Source organism: Trichosurus vulpecula, chromosome 4, assembly GCF_011100635.1.
Source record: "Trichosurus vulpecula isolate mTriVul1 chromosome 4, mTriVul1.pri, whole genome shotgun sequence".
In the NCBI taxonomy this organism is placed as follows: Eukaryota; Metazoa; Chordata; class Mammalia; order Diprotodontia; family Phalangeridae; genus Trichosurus; species Trichosurus vulpecula.
This window is the reverse complement of record NC_050576.1, coordinates 36,332,061-36,353,884: the sequence shown is the minus strand read 5'-3', so window position 1 is coordinate 36,353,884 and position 21,824 is coordinate 36,332,061. Positions and strand designations below refer to the sequence as shown.

Sequence of the window (21,824 nt, the reverse complement as noted above, 5' to 3'; positions counted from 1 at the left end):
CTGATATTGAGACACTTGACAGGGTCAAGGACTTTGGTGACAAGAACTTTCCCTGCTGGGTCCTCAGATCCAGGGGCTATAGGCCCTGTAGAAGCATTTGCCAGGCTCCACAGGGGGATGCAGCTCCACAGGAGAATGACTGCAGGCGGTGGGCAGGAAGCATAGCTACTCCCAGGGCTCTTGGGCCCCGAGGGGAGACGGTAAAGGTGTGCTGGTGCCTGACCTGCCTGGCCCATGCTGCCTCCTGTCTCACCTCCTGGGTGCCTGGCTCTTTCAGCCAGGCTGGCCCACCTGTCCTAGGAGTGATAGTTGGTTGGCAGTTGGTGAGGATGGCTGGCTCCTTACTGAGCTGGAAGCTGGACTGGAAGCCTGGGGGTACTGCCCTTCCCAGGGCTCCCCTGCCCTTCTGACTGTTGTTGGTAGTTAGCAGTTGTCTTTGGTGGTGATGAGGAAGGTGGGCCCTTCTGAGGCAGCTAGGTGGCACCATAGTGCACAGAGCACCAGGTCTGGAGTCAAGAAGAGCTGAATTCAAATGTGGCCTTGGACACTTACTAGCTGTATAACCCTGGGTAAGTCACTTAACCTCTAGTTGTGTCTCCATCTGTAAAATGGGGATAATAATAAACACTTACTTCCCAGGGTTATTTTGAAAATCAAATGAGATAATATTTGTAAAGCACTCGGTGCAGTGCCTGGCATATAGTAGGTGCTTAGTAAATGCTTATTTCCTTTCCCCTTCCCCCTTTTTTCCACAAAGACTTTTCCCCTCAATAATGGCCATGGCGGGGTAAGACTAGAAGCAGCTCTTGGTCTGAGGGTCCTGGGCGTCTTCATCATGGGCTGAGGGGAGATGATGGTTAAGGTGCTGGTGCTGGTGGTTTGGCTTGGCTGGCCCATGCTAATTAATTAGGACATTACATTTATATGCCACAACTTGGCCAGTTAATAAGTATCTGCTTTGTTTTTGCAGCCCCCAAAGTGCTGTTACAAACATCCTGGCATCTAAGCTCCTTTCTTTCTCTCTGACCTCCCAATCAGTGTCCTGAGGTGAAGTATATGAACATTGTGGTGACTTTTCTCACAGAATTCCAAACTGTTTCCAGGAAGAGGGATACACAGGGATTAACCAGGAGCTTCCCTGTCTTCCCATAGCTCCTCCAAAACTGATTATTTCCATTTTTCATCATCTTTCCAGCTTGATAGGTATGAGATGAAATTTCAGTTCTTGTAATTTGCATTTCTCTGATTATTAATGATTTGGAGCTTTTTTCATATATTTGTCATCTGCCATCCTTTCACTTGTCCCCATTATCCCTTGTTTTTAATGCTCACTTACCATGAGGAAGTCCCTAAAGAAAGCCTCTTAATATCTGTCTTTTAATGAGAATGATTAAAATTAATATTAACATTTTAATTTCCCAAGACTAAAACTGCATTTTGAGGGCTCATGCTTCCTTTTCTGGGGCAGAGTAAGTACTGAAATTCAAATGATCTGATGGGCATGGACTGTGTCTGATGTCCTCAGGCATTGTGCATGTGCACTCACTGTGTGCAGAGTATCATAGTAGGCCAACTAAGGGCAATGCCCAGAGAGGGACATACACTGTGTGTATGTAGCATGTGTACCCGGGCTGTTGACTACTTGCTTCTGTACTAGACAATACTCTGAATATTAAAAAACCAAACCAAACCATGGTTTCTGTTTACAAATAGCTTTGTTTTAAAGCACTATCTCTCTCTCTCTTTCTCTCTCTCTCTCTCACACACACACACACACATCCTAGTTTTCATGGGTATGGATTGTCAACAAGCCAACATATTAGTAAATAGGTTGTATCTGTTTATGTTTGGGCTCCTACCTTGACAATTTAACTAATGGCTACTATCCCAACTGGGATATGGAACGGTAGGCACGGCACTCAGCAAAATGGTCATGAGGACAAATAATCGTTGTGCCTGTAAACTAAAGTGTAAACACAGTCATAACCTACTAAATGTAGGACCTTCCTTTTTAGCCCAATGTGTTCTTGAAAACTGTTTTAGCAAGAGGAAGGGCAGAAAAGGAAAAAATTAACAATTGCCACTTTTAACCTAGTCTAGCCATCCATGACTGCCACTAGGTGGTGCCTTTGAGTTAATGTGGCTAAAAGCTGACTGAGTTCACTCTGGAAATAGGAAAAAGGCAGATAAAATAGTGCCTTCAGGGTATTATCTGGATAGCAAACTGGAGAAACAAGAGGCAGTGAAAATTGGGGACAGCTTGCAGTTTGCTGAGTTCAGACAAGTAATCATAATAATGCAAATCATAGCAAATATTAGTGCTTTACAGTCCCATGCATCATGTTGTCTGAGGCTTGCAATAACCCATTTGAGGTAGGAAACGCAAGTATCATTAACCCCATTTTCCTGAAGCTCAGAAAGGTTGACTTGCTAAAGTTCATGGAGCGAGGTAAGTGTCAGAGCTGGGACTCAAATCGAGGTTTTCTGACTCCAGATTCAACTCCCCCTCATATACCAACACCCATTTAGAAGGTGTGCCCAGGAGTCTGGGAAGGCCCTCCCTCATCATTCTTCTATTTCCAGAACCAAGTGCTAATCATTCTCAGAGGCTACATTAAGGACAATGCAATCCCGGCTGGGATAATTTACCTGGGCTATATGCTTGCACTTTTTATCTAACAAGGAGAGCAGAGTCAGAGATCATGAGATCTGGAGAAAAAGCTGCAGAGAGATTCCTAGATTGAGTTCAGCACGGAGAAGCCCGCTCATGTCCCCAAGATGGCAGGCCTCAGGGGAGCAGTAAGGGGCTCCTGGACCACGAGGAGCAAAGCTGGGCCTGGACCTTCACTCATATTGCAGGTTATGTGGGCTGGGCATTCTAGGAGGATTCCAGGGCACTGCTGACCCAGTAGTTAATTCAACTCAATAAACATTAAGTGCCTACTATGTGCCAGGCCTTGTGTTAAGCTCTGGGGACACAAAGAAGAAAGACAGTCCTTGCCCTCTGGGAGCTTACACTGTAATGAGGGAAGACAACATGCAAAAGGAAGCAGCCCCCAGAGTTTACCCCTTGTGAGGGGGAGCCGCCCAGGGTCATGGTACTGTGAGGCTGGTGAACCCAGGGTTCCTTTGAGGAGGTGGGGCTCCCCAGACAGGGAAGGGGAGCTGCTTGGGTGCAGGTTCTTAGAGCTTCTGTTTGATTAAATAAAGCTTGTCCTGTAGTCAGTGTTTTGTCAGTCTGAGGGTCCTTGAAGACTTCTTCTGCTGTAGCTAAATTCTGATGTTCCAAGGAAAAACACTAGGTGGCGACACAATAAAAAAAATAATAGTAAATGTGACTGCTAAGATGTGTCTCAGATTGAACAAGGGTTCATGGTAAACCCAGCACATCAATTTTGGGTCATGAGTTATCTACCCATTAGTTTTAATGTCCTAATCTTGATTTTCTTTTGTTTTTTTATTGTTGATACTATGAGTCAAGATATTTGAAGAAAACAGGGATTCTGAAAAACATGGGCATTTACACTTTATCAAAACTGGGTAAAAACTGGACTGCATTTCAAAAACCTACATGAAAGAGAGACTGGGGATCTACACTTAGTTGTCACAAAGGGGAAAAACTCAATTTTGAAAAAACTGTTAAAGATCTGGCTTTAAAATGTTATCTTTCTTACAAGCAAACCTAGCAATTTAAAGATATGTAAATGCACAATATTAGAGAAACCTAGGCTAGACAAATAATAATTAGTGATAAGCAAATACAAATTTAATGAAATGTAGTTACTCATTTCCATATAATGGAAGATGTGGTTGGAATATCTCAAGGCTTAAGTATACATGAAGCTAAAGTTAATCACCTCAGCAAACATACCAGAATTTCCAGTAATTGAATCATAGAGGAATCTATAATAAAGGCCGCAGGCTATGATGCCAATTTAGCTTTCATTGGAATGCTCATAGCGAAGTCACAGAAGTTCACTTAAGGTGTACACTTGTACCTCACGGTGCATACAAACAATCCTTAGCAGGATCACACTAGGTTGCAATGGAATTGCCCAGAGAAATTAACCAAATCTGTGATGCTTAGCTTTTGAGATCTGCACGCAGGGAAAAAAGGACCTTCACATTTGATTTTTTTTTCAAACTCTAGGACATGAAATATTTGCCACAGAATCCAAAAATGCCAAAGGAAGGTTATGATCTTATCCACCCAAGCAAGCAAATTGCAGGACCTTTTACTTCCAGTATCTGAGGAAAATGTATATGCAGGCAGAATGATAAATAAAGCTTGGTGGAAAAGGAAAGGCTAAAATCTAGAAAAAATGATTCCTGTGTCAAATGAAAACTATGGTACCATTTGCTTCCAATTTCAATGAATTCAATACATTTTTCCCTATTTATGGCCTTTTCTCAGACCTGGTTAGGAAATTGAGTCCCTTGGTCCACTGGTCAAAACAAGGTTTTTTTTCTCTCTCTATCAAATCCTCCTAGGAGGCAAGGGTATTAAAAATTCTACATGTAAAGAGTTTAGCTGGCATCTCTGAGGGCCTCCTCCTTTCCCAGCTATAAAAATCAATTATGTATTTGAGTCATGAAGTTGGCTACCTCCAATTTATCCTGTCTGTAATAAGTCTGTACAGAGCTGTTTGCATGTTGTCTCCCTCAATAGACTGTGCCTTTTGAGAGCAGAGACTGCCTTGTGTATCCTTAGACTTTCTTTGCATTGCCGGCACTCAGCACAGTGCTTGGCATACAGTAGACACTTAATAAATGTTTACTGAGTGACTTAAGATGTCTACAGGACACTCAGTTTGAGTCACCCAACAGGCACCTGGAGATTTTAGCTCGGAGAGAAGAGAAAAAGCCCCTGCACAGAACTTTGAGAGACATTCATGAAATCAGGAAGACCTGAGTTCGAATCCTATCAGAGACACTAGCTGTGTCACCCTGGGCAAGTCACTTAACCTTTGGATGTCTCAGTGTCCTCAATTGTAAAATGGGGATAATAATAGCACCAACTTCTTAAGGGTATTATTAAGGGTATTAGGGGTATGCTTAACACAGTGCTAGGCACATAACAGGTGCTTAATCTATGCCTGTTCCTTTTCCCCTAAAGGATGTGACCTGGCTGAGGAGCGTGAACGAGAGGGATCGGACACGGAGGAGAAGCAGGGAGGAGGAGGGTCGTGAGACATGAGAGAGGAGGGTATCCAGCGTCAGAATGATCTTAAGCGTCATACGTTGAGAACTGAACTCCCTATCTCCCCGCCCAAGCCTCCCTCTGGCCCTAGTTGTGCTGGTGCTCTTCAGGGCGCCACCATCCCAGCCAGCCGGGCTCACCGCCTCAGCAGCATCGCCGACTCCTCATTCTCTGACTCCCCCATGTCCGATATTGATTCTACTTCTTCTCTCCTCTGACGTGGCCACCCCATTCATGGTGATGGTGCAAGACTACTGCAGCGTCTGGTGGGTCTCTCTCCACTTCAGCCTGTCCGCCTCTCAACTGTCAAAATGACCTTCCTAAAGCCGAAGCTAACCTCTACGGACACCTCTCAACAAACTCCAGCAGCTCCCTACTGCTTCCAGGATCAAATACGGAACATTCTGTTTGGCATTCGGAGCCCACGCCTACCTTCCAGTCTAATCACAGCTGACCACCCTGATCTCGTGACACTGCCCTCTTGGCCGTTCCACAAACAAGACCTCCAACGCTTGGCGCCGTGTCTCTCATCTCTGTTTCTTGGATTCCTTCAAGTTTCAAGTAAAATCACAGCTTTCATAAGAAGTCTTTCCCAATCCCCTTAGGGCTAGTGCTTTAGCCTCTGTTGATTATTTTTAATTTATCTTTTATGTATCTTCTTCGTTGTTTGCATGTTGTCTCCCCATTAGGCTGTAAGCTCTGTGAGAGTAGGGACTGTTTTTTAAAAAAAATTTTATGCCTTTCTTTGTATCCCTAGCACTTAATATACTGCCTGACACATGGTAAGCTTTCAATAAATTCTTATTGACTTGACTTTTATTTAAACTTAACTGGTTTCCTTTGTAATCCTATGCATTTAAAGACATTTATCTGAAAAAAAGATCTATAGGCTTCACTAGACTGCCAAAAGGGTCTAGGACACAAGAAAGGTGAAGAACCTTTGATCTAGACCCTCACTTAACAGAGGAGAAAAATAAGAACTAGAGACATTAACTTACTGGAAGATAAGACGGATGTGGCTCCACAGGCTCATACTAATAACCAGAATTTCAAAGGCATTCAAAATTTTGCAGTGTTTTATGTACATTAAATGGAAGATCCCACTGGATCCAAATCCTGAATGATTTCCAATATGCCACATTGCCTTGGGAGCTTGGTCTGGATAAACTAATATGCTTACTTACTTGCTTTGCAAATGAATAAAAGGAAACATTTAATTTTGCTCAACAAAGAGACATAGTGTGATATAACGGAAAGAACACCAAGCTAGGTGTCACCAGACCTGCGTTCTAGTGTTGGATCTGTTACAGGTCCTATAGACTCTTTGGGTGTTCTCTGCCTCATCTGTAACACAAAGGAGGAGGCTGGACCTGATGATCCCATTATTGTCATCACCATCATCGCCACCACCACCATCATCACTGCATTTCTATAGGGCTTTAAAGTTTATAGTGATTTACATAATTATCTTATTTGTTGAGTTGCAAAAACTACTATATATGTATATATATATATATATATATATATATATATATATATATATATTCCTATTCCATTATAGTTAGTCAAAGGTTTGAAAATGGGGGTAGAGGCAGAGGGAGAAAAAGAACGCAAGGAAAGGAGGAAAGAAGACAGGAAAGAAATAGGAAGAGGGAAGGAAGAGAAGGAAAGTGGGAGAGGTGTATAGGGAGCTGGTGGAGAGCAAGTATAAAATACAGGAAAAGAGTGGATGTGGGTATAGGAGATAGACTATGGATCATAAGAAGAGAGATATTCCACAGGTTCTAAAGTCACTCCTAAATCACAGGTAAATTTCTTGCCACACTATGCTCTTTGTTCAGCCTTCAGGTTATTATCCCTTGTAATCACAACCTCTTGAAATGACCTGCCTCACATTCCACAGCAGCCATGTTTGGCCATCTATCAGCCCTGGCGGCTGCTACATTCTCTGGACCACTTCACCACTGCATAGATATTCCCTGCTTATTTCTATCTTATAGCTTTGAGATCCAAATCAAATGTGACAGAAAAAGGCACACCAATCAACTTTCTTATGGGTCCATACATTATCCTGTGATTTCCCAAACCAAATCAATGACCCCTGATCAACATTCCCCTCTATGTGTCTTTCCATTAGAATGTATGATCCTTGAGGGAAGTATTCTCCCACTTATATATTTTATTCCAGCATTTAGTACAGGGCTTAGATCACACACTAATAACGTTTGTTTCATTCATTCAAAATTATCTAATGCACTGTTCACAGCTCAGAATTCTGAATAGCTCGCATACAGATGCCCACTAGGAAGAAATTATTCTGTCTGATTATAACACTACGGCCAGAACAATATCACAGGATAACAATAAGAGCTGACATTTATGTAGCACACATATATGTGTATATATATACACATATATATATATATATATATATATACACATGCACATTAAGGATTTTATACATACATTATCTCACTTGATATGAAACTTGTGAGGTAGGTGCTTTATAATTATTCTCATTTTATACATGAGTAAACTGAAGAAGGAAATGGCAAATCATTCTAGGATCTTTGCCAAGAAAACCCCATGGACAAAGGTTCCTGGGGTCGCCAAAAGTTGGACGTGGTTCAACAACAACAAAACCAAAGCTAAGAGAGATTAAGTGAATTGCCTCAGATCATAGAGATTTTAGGTATCTGAGGTAGGATCTGAACTGAGGGCTCAATGCACTATGCCACATTGCTTCCTACAGAGTATGTATCATGTGATAGATTAATTACAGCTGAAGAGTCTTTATGCCAATTGGGTCAAGGTCATGGATTCAATTTCTTTGTGGGTCAGTTGTTCCATTGTGACTCATGGCCACAGACCTTGGCTAGTCATTCTCCAGGTGCTGGTACCTAGTCACATAGAGTAACAGATGAATTAATATGCATGAGAGTGTAAATCTAGTACCATTAATGGAAAAACCAATAAAAAATCTCAGGTCCTATTGGTGATAGATCAGTAGCATCATCTTCATGCACAAAAAGCAACATAAAAATAACTTATTTCATCCTCACAAAAGTCCTGGGACGTAAATAGGGCAGGTAATTTTCTTATCTGTAAAAGAGAGGCGAGTAATTTGCCTCATGTCACACAGCTCAAAATTAGAAGGAATGGGACTAATGCTCTGAAAAAGTACTAATCCAGGAACCCACAGGCTTCGGTGCAAATCCTGGTTCTGATGGTGGGAAGTCATTTAGCCTTGCTGAGGCTCAGTATCTTTACCGGCTGGAACATACCTGTGCTCCCTAGCTCTCAGCGTGGCTGGAGGAATCAGATACCATATAAATGTAAGCTGTTATGATTATTTTAATATCCAGCTGTGTATGAATATAGGGATATTTTATGAAAACCACTGTCAAGTGCTTTTCTTTTGTTTTAAGCTAATAATTCAGATGTTCTATATTTGTAGAAGCAAGCCTGTTGAAAAACAGGCTATTTTTGAACCCCAAAGCTTTATCTTTTCAAGTTTCAAAATAGTGATTTATTTATGTTACACCACAGTCTGCTTTTGATCTGGCTGGGGCTCAGGTTCTCAGAGAGACATTGTTTCTGATGTGGTGCTCAGACTTAAGTTTTTTAGATTTATCTTATTTCTTAAAATTTTCTACAGTACGCCTTTTTGAACTTCTTATTCCTCAGAAACTTCATTTGAGAGAACCACTTCAAAGCCTGGGCCACTGTAAGATCCTTTTGCCTTTTCTTCCAGGTCTATAAAGTCCTTTCTCTTTGTTCCTAGGAAGTAATAAAGGCACCTGCCTTCTGCCACCTCTCCTGCCCTTTCCAGGCCATTTAACCCACTCAGAGTTTCTAATGGGATCTCATAGATCTGATCAAAGTGTGCTGTCTTCCTCCATTAGAATGTAAGCTCCTGGAAGGCAGGAACTGTCTTTCTCTGCTTATATTTGTACTCCCAGCACTTAGCACAGTGCCCTGCACACAGCAAGCACTTAATAAATGCTTATTGCTTAACTTCTGTGTCTTGCCTCCTTGTAAGTCTCCTTTTATAGGATCATGAGTTAGAGTTGGAAGAAGCCCTAGAGACCACCTTGGCCCAAGGAGGGGAAGTCTGGACATACGTTCAGTCTGATTCCATTGCTGTGGAAGGCTGGACCACTGTAACCGGGGCAACTGTCTTAAGTCTCTTCTCCTAGTCTAGCACCACTAGGTAGCGCAATGGATACAGCGCCCGACTTGAAATGGGACCTCGGACACTTACTAGCTGTGTGCCCTGGGCAAGTCATTTAACCTTGTTTGCCTCAGTTTCCTAATCTGGAAGATGAGCTGGAGAAGGAAATGGCAAACCCCTCCAGCATATTTGCCAAGAAAACGCCAAATGGGGTCATGGAGAGTCAGAGACAGAACAAAAACAACACTGTTAGGGCACATTTGTACAGTGCTTACTATGTGTTAAGTGCTTTATAATTACTATCTGATTTGATCACCGGGGATACGGGCTGCCGCAGGAGAGGGAGTGTCCACCCAGAAGTCATTGGCAGGAGAGGGAGTGTCCACCCAGAAGTCATTGGCAGGAGAGGGAGTGTCCACCCAGAAGTCATTGGCCTGCAAAAATTCAACATAGACTTCTGGAACGTGTGAACAGAAGAGCATTTATTAGGTGCTCAGTATGTGCAAAACACTGGGTACTAAGAGCAAAACAGTCCCTGCCCTCAAGAAGCTATATTCTAATGTGTGTGGGGGAAGGGTAATAACACATATGTGAGGATTCGATTGCAGGGCAGATGAAATCACCCAGGGATCCACATGGCGCTGAAGCAAAGCAGGAGGTAACGCAGCTTCTCTAAAGTCTTTTCCTTTCATAAAACCGTCTCTGTTTCTGCTGTTGTGCTACTCAGTGACGCCAAGGGAGCTGGTGGTAAGAGGTGTCTGGGTCTTCAGTAGTTGTGCTTGCTGATAAGGTGAGGGTGGCTGCAAAATCTGCTGGGACCAAGGCCAGGCCTCATCTCCACCAGGGCATTCCCCTGGACCGTGGCTCTGGGGTCAGGCTGGAAGCAGGACCGGTGGTCGGTGGCATGCTGCTATTCTTACAGCTCCTAGGTATAGGGTCTGGAGAAGAGGTGGTGACAGTGGTTTGAGCCATCCGGCACATGCTGCTTCTTCAACACGTCTTGTGGCTTCTGCTAGGACGGCTTGCCTGCCCTGCAGGTGGCATTTGTTCTGTGCTGGTGGTGGGCATGGGCGCCCTTTGTCTACAGGCATTGCCCCCTGGATGATGGCTGCTGGGGCTGGCTGCATACAGGACTGGGAGTCAAGGGGCACAACTATTCTCAGGACTCTTGGTTTCAAGGTCCAGACCAGTCTAGGGAGGGTGATCATCCAGATGGTGGCAAGGGTTTGCCTCACCGGGCTCGACCTCAGAGAGGCTGATCTGCCAGCCCTGTCATGGACAGTGGGCTGGTGGTTGGGCTCGTGCTATGTGCTAAGTATTTAGAAGGCTGGAGGGCAGCTTATCTCTTTCATCTTAGTTCTATTATGAAGAAGTTGTGAAAAAAAAAACTTGCAAAGAGGTTGATGCTGTATAAAGCTTCTGATCTGCAGCTCCCAGAAGTTGGGCATGTTGTCCTTTGGCCTGCTTCACCCTCCTTTCCTTGTGCGAGCCTCGAGGCACTCTTCAATTCATGGCCTCCTTCCTTTCTGTGAAGAATCCGAGGAATCTCTGACTTGCCCAGGGGAGACAACAATGGACTCCGCTGGCCTAGGCCACAGAATCCCTGTATCTCTGGACCATGTGACTGCCAAATCCTCTCTCTCTGAATACGCCTACCTTTATGATTGACAGACCGTCTACCACGAAACTGATCTTTGTTTAATACGAAATAATGGGCCTGAAAGAGTTTTGAGAAGTGTTCACGTAAGATGTCATTAGAATAATTGTGATTGCAAGACATTTTAATCAGAGTATAATTCCCTAATAGACTTTTATTGTTGTTCTCCTTTGAAGGTGTTACTAAAAAACAAGGCATGGAATTTACTCTGTAACGCCACAACGCTCCAAACATCAGCTGTCCTATTGCTGAAGAGACAGTGAGTCACCCCCTTACAGGGCTCCCAGCAATAAGGGGACACCTGATCGATGGGAAGGATGATAAAACTGTATTTGAAAAGTACACGTTTTCTAGTTCTGGATATTTGTATCAGGGTGGTGTTGCTCAGTCATGTCTAACTCTTTGTGACCCCGTTTGGGGTTTTCTTGGCAAAGACACTGGAATGCTTTGCTATTTCCTTCTCCAATGGGTTAAGGCAAACAGGGGTTAAGTGACTTGCCCAGGGTCACACAGCTAGTAAGTATCTGAGGCTGGATTTGAACTCAGGCCTTCCTGCCTCTGGGGCCAGTGCTGTTTCTACCCACCACACCATCCAGCTGCAGTATATACTATTCCTGAAAGTTGTGTGGAAACAAAATTTTAATATGCAAATTAGATTTTAAAGGCTGGTTAGAAAAGAGTTGGCAGGAAAACTTTTGTTGTTGTTCACTGAGGGTTCTGCTAAATGCCTCCTTACTGGTTTTTTTTTTAAATTAATATAAACTTAATAACAACCTTAAAAATACAAAAGAAATGGGGGCAGCTAGGCGGTGCAGTGAGTAGAGCACCTGCCCTGGAGTCAGGAGGACCTGAGGTCAAATCCGGGGCCTCATGCACTTGACACATGTACTAGCTGTGTGACCTTGGGCAAGTCACTTAATTCCAACTGCCCCCCCACCCAAACCAAAAAAATACAAAAGAAATAAGGAACAAAACACCAAATATAGCCATAAAATCCAAATTTTTTATATTAAGAAAAAGAACAAGTAAGCTCTTCTGATCTCTTTTTTAAACCTACAAGGTTTTGGTGCTATTGCTTTAAAAAATCACATGATCTATTTTGTTTTCCTAATTCTGCTTTCTTCAGTGTTGATCGAGTCGCAGTCTTCCCACGTGTCTCTGTATTCTATTACACTGATGTGCCACCATTTCTTCAGCCGTTCCCCAATAATTATATGTAGATTGTTTCTAGTTTTTTCAAAATTATAAATAAAAAGCTGTGAATACCTTTGTGCATACGAGTCATTTTTTCTTTGCATCACATCTTTAGGATGTAGTACTTGTATGAAGTGGAGTGGAGTCATTGGGTCAAAGGGCATGATTGATTTCGTAGCTTATTATATACTGTTAGATCACACTCCAAAAAGAGTACCGGCCTAGAATCTGTCCAAGCGTAGCAGGGCGCCTCTATCTACACGGGTCAGCCAAGAACACCAAGTTTGGAATCGCAGGCCCTGGGACTAGCTCCTAGCTCTGCTCTTTTCTATAGGTGGGACTTGGGGAAGTCACCTAACCTCCATAAGCATCAGTTTTGTAATCAATGAAGAGGGGGTGGGGGTGGGTCAGGGCTGTGTGTGGGGCTGTAAAACTCAAGTAGAAACAGATCCCGGTTGACATAAATCTACTTAGAAAACAGGAAATTAACATGCTGTACTGTATTTTTTTTTTACTGCATTAATATCTATGTTGTGCTGTATTTTTATTTATTTTGTTAAACATTTCCCTACATTTTAATTTGATTCACTCGCAGCTAGGTGGCGCCCTAGCGAACAGAGCTCTGGGCCCGAAGTCTGGAAGGCTTGAGTTCAAATGTGACCTCAGACACTTAACCAGCTTTGACTAGCGGTGACCCTGGGTAGGTCACTTTACCTCTAACTTTCCTCATCTGTAAAATGGCACCTCCCTCCTAGGGTTGGTGTGAGGCTCGAACAAGATGATAATTGTAAAGCACTTAGCATGGTGACCAGCACACAGTAGGTGCTGTACAAATGTTTCTTCCATCCCCCTTCCTCTCTCCAGGACCAACTCTGGTCATTGCAGTTAATCTGAGTTCAGCTGCCTTTTAAAACTATTTTCATTTAAATTATTCTAGTCACTTTTCCAGTGATTCTGGGTTGGTGGTTTTTCTGTTCTGTATTAGTTCAAATAAGTCTTCTCACGTTTCCTTGAAATCCTCATATTCATCATTGCTTACAGGGCAGTAATATCCCTTTACATTCGTACACCACAATTTGTCCAGCCATTTCTCCAATCAATGGGCATTCACTTTGTTTCCAGTTTTTTGCAACCACAAAGGGGCTGCTAAGGAAATTGGGGTATATATCATTTTCATGACTTATTGCCTTAGCTAAGGTTTCTCAAACAACCAAAGAGGGATTCCCTGTGAGGGTGAAGTCCTCAGATGCTCCTGTTTGTGGCTGACGTGCTAACTGCATCGTCCAATTCTTAGAGTTCCCAGCTGGAGTCTCTTTGGAATTCTGGCGCCATTTCCGATGCTAATTCTGAAATTTCAGTGCGCACTTCTGGGACTTTTTGCTTTACCTCTCTGACTACATAATATTTTTATCATATCATAGCTCTTATTCAACACACTCAGTTCTTTTGGCTAAGTTTTAATTTTCTTGCAAGAACTTGTAGCAATTATTTCTTTTTGGCATTTTTATTATTACTTTCAAGATGTCTCTGCCATCTTCCCAGAAGCCTTCAGAAGAATCCTTTTATAATAAGAATAATCATATCCTCTTTTATCTTTATTGTAAAAGTGGATCTTACTTTTTTTTAAGGCAGATGTAGGAAGGGGCTGGGCATGGGATTTCGTTGGTGAGAATTCCTCACCTTCACCCAGGTAGGATGCCATCTTTTCTGCAACCTAGAATCTTGAAGAACCGTCTGGGGTCATTGAAAGATTAAGTCTAGGATCATGGAGCCACTATGTGACAGAGGCACGGCTTGGACTTAGGTCTTCATTGCTCCAAAGCTGGCTCTTTATGCCAAACTACCACTAACTTTTAAAATTATTCCTATAATTGAGAATAAATCCTTGTTAGGACAATTCAGCAAAATAAAATTGAATGAATCTTTATAGTTTGAAAGTCATGACTTAAATGACAATTGCTTAAACAGTATTTAGGCTATTAAAAGGCTATTCAATAAACTCTAAATCATAAAAGATCAATACTTACTATTATTTTCTTACAGTCCTGCCCTCTGCATAGCTCTGTATAAGTAGAATATTGGCCATATATAATCCAACTTCCAACAAATACTGCCAGCCAGGAAAAGAAAAGGTATTTCATCCGCATGTATGAAAAGCGAGCCTGCGTATATAAAAGAAGAGGGAACAGCACTCATTTATTCAGCAGGGACGATCGGCTTCAGCCAGGCTACAACATGATTTCCAATCTCCTCTGGAAGAGTCCAGGCAGTCGGTTGGGATACTTTCTAGTCTTTCATATGGCGATTCTAGAACAAAGTACACTTTCAATGACAGCAAACAGAGCTGGGGCTAGGAAAAGGAAGCCCCTCGGCCCTGACAAAGAAAAGGGAACAAAATCCTCTTTGAATCATGGAGTCTTTCAAAGACCGTCATCGGCCAAAGGTACTTATTAAACATGAGCACGCAGCACTGGGCTGGGCTGGGCACAGGGCTAGATCAGGTACCGAGATACAGTCCTGGCTTTCTAAGCACTTACAAAGAGCTGTTTCAAACAAGGATCTTAGGGGATTTTGTGAATAAGGATGATAATACCACTTTTGTAGAAACAGGGACAGGGAATCTGGATCTATGCCAAAGGTCTCATGGAGCAGCAGAACCAGAATTAGAAATGGGATCATGTATTCCTATCCCTTCATTACATTCACCAAGGCTGCTTTTTTAAAAATTCAATCATCTAATGCCTGACCTAGATGTGATGTTTGAAACAGTAGAAATATTAAAAATTAAAGCAGGAAGCATAGAGAAAAGAGGACTAAGGTGAATTTAGAATAAATGGTCCCTTACACATCAAACTTGGGGAGTCATAAAATGAATGGGCTTTGCTTCTGGTGATCCTCAGCTTGGGGAGTTTTGGTCCTTTGGGGACGCTGGAAAACTTATACCAACCGGCAGCTGCAAAATAGACCACTTGTCAAGAGCCGTGGGCATTGGTTTCCTGTTAGCATCAAGATAAGCATCCCATTTCCTCCAAAAAACCTTTTGCAGCAGTTAAATAATGGGGTCACAATCTCGGCTCCAAGAAGTACCCCTTCCTTCCATCTTTGTAGGGATGGGGGACTATGGGTGTGCTACACACAGACCAGGCTGTTTTCTTCTGCTGAATTGTTTTTAAACTTTCTTTTATTTAAATTCTTTGTTATGAAGAATGGCTTGCTGGATATGGAGGAGAGATATATTTAGAAATGAAGGTGAGAGAAAAACAAAATCAATAACAATTTAAAAAATAAACAGGGTTAAACGAAATGTAAATGAACATAGAGCCCATGGTTTAAAGTTGTTTTTAAGGGTGACTTGGGCATGAAGTAACCAAGGTTTTTTAAAAGTCAGAATGCAAAGGGATATTAGGGTTTTTTGAGGCTGTTATTTTGGCTGTAAGTTATCATATTTCATGTAATTCTGGCATATAAAGTCTTGAAATAAGAATCATCTTAATTGAAGTTGCCAGAACTAGGAAAGAGACCCTGCTAGGGAATTTTAATTCCCTCTACCATCAGAACGGTCTGTACAATGTACTGAATGCCAAACATAGCTTGCCAAAAGGACTGTTTTATGGAGAACTCACACAGGACAAGCACTCACATGATGGTCAGAAAAAGCAATACAAGGACATTCTCAAGGTCTCTCTTAACTTTGGAATTGATTGTGTGACATGGGAGACACTAGCTCAGGACCGCTCAGCACGGCGTGCCCACATCAGAGAAGGTGCTGGGCTCCATAAGCAAAGCAGAATTGAAACAGTTCAAAGGAAATGCAGGATAAGCAAATTTAGAGTATCCATCCCAAATGTTCACACGGACTATTTGTGCCCAACCTGTGGTAGAGCATTCTGAGGTTGTATTGGTCTGATGGGCCATAGTAGGACACATTGAAACTTGACTCTAGCACAGTGATATCATTTTGGTCCTCTTCCAGAACTAAGGATAACAACCAGCCAACCAACATATATTTACATGCATATAGCACGTATATTTTGCTTTAATGTAGGGGCAAATAGACATCATAAGAAAATTAAAGATCAGGGAAGAAACTACCTTTCATATCTATGGATTGGGGAAGAGTTCATGACCAAATAACAAATAGAAAAGAACATAGAAGATAAAATGGACAACTTTGATCATGTAAAACTATAACTTTTTACACAAATAAATCTAATGCAATTAAAACTAGAAAAGAAACAAATAAATGTGAGAAAATCCTTGCAGCCTGTTTCTCTGAAAGAAGACCTCATATGTAAGCTACATAAGGAACTGGTTCAAATTTATAAGACTGAGTCATTTCCCAATAGATAAATAAATGGTCAAAAGCTGTGAATAGGCAGTTTCCAGAGGGAGAAATCCAAACTATCGATAACCATGTGGAAAAAAAAAGCTCCAAATCTCTAATAGCGCATTCCCCCATGTATAAGACGCACCCTTTTTTGAAAAATTTGGGGCCTAAAAACTGGGTGCGTCTTGTACAGCGGTTGCAGATTTTTTTACTTGTATTTCCTGCTTTTTTGCGCTTATTTTTGTGCTCATTGTTATAGATTTTTTTACTTCCATTTCCTGCTTTTTTGCACTTGTCTTTGCGCTCATTGTTTTGCATTTGTTACTGGTATATTAGGTTACGTTTTGCCACGTTCTGCCCAGAAATGGCTCAGAAAAGATTTTCATATAGTGCTGAATTCAAGTTAAAAGTGATCCAGTTTGCAAAAATGAATGGAAATCGTGCTGCTGAATGTAAGTTTGGTCCCCCTCCAACTGAGAAAACAATCCGAGACTAGCTACAGGAAGAAGAAACCCTACTGAAAACGCTATGGCGGAAGAAGGCCATGAGAGGCAAGTCAGCAAAATGGCCTGATTTAGAGAGGGAATTGAAGCTATGGATTGAAGAGCAAAGGGCAATTGGAATTCCTCTGTTCACAAAGGTGATTCAGCATGAGGTAAGAAGAATTGCTGATGAAAAAGAAGTTACTGATTTCAAAGGAGGACACAGTTGGTACTTCAGGTTCATGAAACGGAATGGACTAGGCATGCGTACATGCACCAGACTTGCCCAAAAGATGCCTGAAAGCTATGAGTAGATGAATAAAACTTGAGTTCAATAACTTTATGTAATATTTTTTTTTTCAAATTTCGGGCCCTAAAATTAATGTGCGCCTTATACATGGGGAAATACGGTAATTTAGAGAAATGCAAATTAAAGAAACTGATATTCTAGCTCACATCTATAAGACTGACAAAGATGACAAAAGAGAAAAATTACAACTCTTAGAGCAGCTTTGGGAAAACAGGCACACTAATGCACCATTAATGGAGCTGTGAATTGGTCCAGCCATTTTGGAATGCAATTCACAACTATGGCCCCCAATGTACTACACTGTGCATACTACCACTGCTAAACCCATACCCCAGAGAGACCGAAGAAAGAGGAAAAGAACCCATATGTACGAAAAGTATTTATGGCCACTTTTTCATAGTAACCCCAAACTAGGCGGGTGCCCATCTACTGGGGAATTATTAAATGAATTATGGTATATGGAATGGAGTATTATAGTGCCATAAGATGGAACTAGCCCAGGCACCAGACCCTCTGAAGGATGGGGAGAGAGAGGAACAAAAGAATCAAATGGCTCTCTAACCACACAGTGGTCCTAGTATTGGTGGCTTGCTTCTCTACATGACCTCCCTAATCATCATTACTATGAAGCCTCCCCTCTTTTGCTCCAATTAACAGGCACTTCCTGTTGCTTTCCTCATTCTTTAATACCTGTGACTTAGAACCCCTTTCCTTTTATCTTTCCATGTACTCTCATCCCTATCCCGTTCTTATTCCCTCTATCCGTAGCCAGCCCTATTCTCCCCTTATGTCCATCATTCTCTGCCTCTTTCACTATAGCTCCTGGAAATTCCACTCAATCATTATCAAACTCTCCTTCACCTTAGATATTTTCCTCTCCTGTTATCAATTTTCCTGTGCCCATACAAATCCGGCTTTCTCCATATGAGACCTCATCTTGGCCACCCTCTTGAGAAGTGGCTGTTCCTTCTCTCATGCCATGAATGAATGAGAAAGCATTTATTAATTACTTACAATGTTCCACACAGTGTGCCACACCCTAGGGATAAAAACAGAAGCAAGACAGTCCCTACTCTCCTAATTGGGGAGAAGCTGGGATAAGCCTTGTTCAGCCCCGCCACATCCAGACCTCGAGCTGTCTCCTCTGTGGTTCACTCTGCATCCTCTTAAACTAGATCCTTGTGGCTGCCATCAAGCAGCCTCTGGTCCCTTTCCATTTTTTTTTTGTGGTATTTGGTTCAATCTTCTCTACCCCAAGCCCCTGTGTTCACGGTTATTATTCAGTTGTTTCAAGTATGTCCGATTCTTCGTGATTCCATTTGGGATTTTCTTGGTAGAAATACAGGAGTGGTTTGCCATTTCCTTCTCCAGCTCATTTTACAGATGAGGAAACTGAGGCAAAGAGGTTTAAATGACTTGCCCAGAGTCACACTGCTAGTAAATGCCTGATGCCAGATTTGAGTTTGAGAAGATGAGTTTTCCTAATTCCAGGCCTGGCACTCTATCTACTGCGTTGTGTTCTTGGTAGGGGCCCTAAATGTTAATTCTGAGGTTTCTTCAAATGCTCTGGTCTTCCAGTTCATCAACCTCCTCATCTCCCATGACCCCCATCTTCACTCTACCTCAGCCATCTGAAGGGTGACTTCTTAGACCTCACCCATGATTCTGAACTCTGAAATTCCTTCCTTTGGTCATCATGTACCATCATTCCATCTCTTCCTCTGCCTCAACCTTCCCAAAACTATTGTTTGTCCAACATGACTTTACCTCTTGGAAAAAGCCCTGTCGTCTTCATTTTCAGCCTTCATTGCACTTGGTCCCTTCCCTAGAATATCCCCCACGCTCCTTATCAGGAAGGGAGAGGGAAGGAAGGGTTAGGGAACAGTCCTGCCAGTTTCCTTTAAGCCAGCAAGTGCATTATCAGATTTTACAGCCTTGGACTTGGGCCAGTTCTTGTTCAGACCTATTTCTTTCACTTCTGTCTGGCAGCCAATTCAACCTCTCGGTCACTAGAACAGATGATGCTGAACTCGTGAGCCTGTGAAGCTAGGGCTCCTACTCTACCTGAGATGACCCCATTAAACCACAGGGTGCTGCCGCTAAGCAAAACCCAGGCTGAGCAGCCAGCTGGCCTCTCTCTTTCCTGAATAGCTCCTGAACAAATAGATTGTTCTCCATTTATTACTCTGAAACTCTCCCCATAGATTTTTTCCCCCAATAGTTTACAAAAATCATTCTAATTTTTCAAAACTGTCAATTTCTTTTTTGGTGGTTTCTCATCTTATAAAAATTAAAAAGAGCTCTTTATCAAGGGCTCTGGGATTATAGTATAAATTAGACAACAGCTTTCTGCCCTTTAGAAGACTATAACATAATTAAAATGAGACAAACTAATCAGCATACATATAAAGACTGTCCCCAGACAATAATCTTGTTATAGTTTAAAAGTTTGGCAGTTGCTCAGAAGTTGGAAAACATTTTCTCATAAAAATTGTGTTATGAGCAATGCTAAGGTAGTGAAAATACTATTTACATGCAATGAAAAAGGATAGAAAACAATCCTACTGTAAACACAGAATAACAGGGTACAGTATAGAATATATCTATAAAGGATCAGGCAACATTAATAACTCACGTTTATTTCTCCAGATCTCTAAGGTTTGCAAAGCACTTCCATCACAACAACACTGAAGTAAGATATTGCATCATTATTCCCATTCACAGATGTGGCTCTGGGAGGTCATGCACTAACAGAGTCACAATTTGAACTCAAGTCTCCTGACTTCAAGAATCCCCCTTCTTCCTGCCATGCCAGGCTGCTTCTCAATGAAAAGCCTCCATTAATTCAAACCTCCCCGGTTTCAAAACTTTGAAAGATTTAAATGTAAATGACTAATTATTAGGTGCCTTAGATTTCGGAGCTTGAGAGGGTACCGTGGTGAAGAGAGGTAGAAAAGATCTGAACTTGAGAATCTGATACTAATGTACATTTTTTAGTGGTATGGTTATAACATGCCTGCCCCAACTGCTCTTTTTTATTTTTTAATGGATTTTTCACTTGTGCTGCCCTTGTTTCCACAGTTCTTCGAATTCCCCTCCCCAGGCTGCCCTGCTGACCTGTCTCTAGAGGACTTTTTCTCTTCCTTATGGAAGCTCCCTCCATCCCTGGACCGCTTCTCACACTGGAAGTTCCCTCCTGCCCCTGGGCCTTTCCAACTGGCTAGTTCTTCTTAGACCCTTCAATTTCAGGAGCAGACCCAGTTAGCATTTCTCTATCCTCTTTAGCCTGTATTGCAATTCACCTCCATAGGATTTTCTTTACTATGCTCCTGCCCTTCTTTGTAAAACATTCAGCCAGTGCCTGGCACATAACAGGTGCTTAATTAATGTTTACTCTCCTTCCTCCTTCCCTCTCCCTGGATGTTGGGGTAGCGACTTCATCTGGACTTTCTCTAGACTCTAGTTGGACAAGGTTGTTTGCCTTCCAGATTGGAGCAAAGAGATGGAAACACTAGCTTTTCTAGGTCCTATTTCCTACCCTGAGACATTGCCCCAAAGTCCTTGTTCTCCTAGGGCATGGGAAGGCTATAAGGATCTGCTACCCTCCCTGGGGTTTAACTCTACAGGAATACCTTGGAGATATTGAGGGTTCGAACGGGTTCCAGACCACCGCAATAAAGCAAATATCATGATAAAGTGATTATCTCAACGAAGTAAATACTTAAACAAAGAGAACAGAGCACTAAAGCAAACACTTCAATAAAGTGAGTCACATGAATTTTTTGGTTTCCCAGTGTATATAAAAGTTATGTTTACACTATACTGTGGACTATTAAGTGTGCCATAGTAGTATGTCTAAAGAACAGTACACATACCTAATTAAAAATACTTTATTGCTAAAAAATGCTATCATCTGAGCTTTCAGCGAGTTGTAATCTTTTTGCTGGTGGAGGGGCTTGCCTCAATGTTGATGGATGCTGATTGATCAGGGTAACAGTTGCTGAAGATTGGGGGTAGGTAGCTGGGGCAATTTCTTAAAATAAGCCAACAATGAAGTCTGCCCCAACAATTGACTCTTTCTTTTATTTAAACACTTACAGGCCATTATAGGGTTATTAATTGGTCTAACTTCAATATTGTTGTGTTTCAGGGAATAGGGAGGCCTGAGAAGAGGACTGAGAAGAGAAACAGCCAGTGGCCAGAAATAGAGCAGTTAGAACACACACACACACTTATTGATTAGGTTCACTGTCTCCTAAGGGCACAGTTCACAGCACCCCAAAACAATCAGAATAGTAACATCAAAGGTCACTGAGCATAGATTACCATAACAGATACAATAATGAAAAAGTTTGAAGGAATTACCAACATGTGACACAGAGACATGATGAGAGCACATGCCATTGGAATAACGGCACTGATAGACTTGCTCAACACAGAGTTGCCACAAACCTTCAATTTGTAAAAAATGCAATATTTG

The 21,824-nt window shown here is 42.0% G+C and overlaps 1 protein-coding gene across 1 annotated transcript in view; it reads right to left on the bottom strand.

The window, feature by feature from the left end:
- DIPK1A (divergent protein kinase domain 1A) overlaps positions 1-21,824 on the bottom strand; it is a 118,896-nt gene that overhangs the window by 18,295 nt on the left and 78,777 nt on the right. Inside the window, exon 2 of the mRNA XM_036757660.1 lies at positions 14,253-14,387. Within this exon, the coding sequence (XP_036613555.1) occupies positions 14,253-14,387 (135 nt within the window). The remainder of the gene's footprint in view (positions 1-14,252; positions 14,388-21,824) is intronic.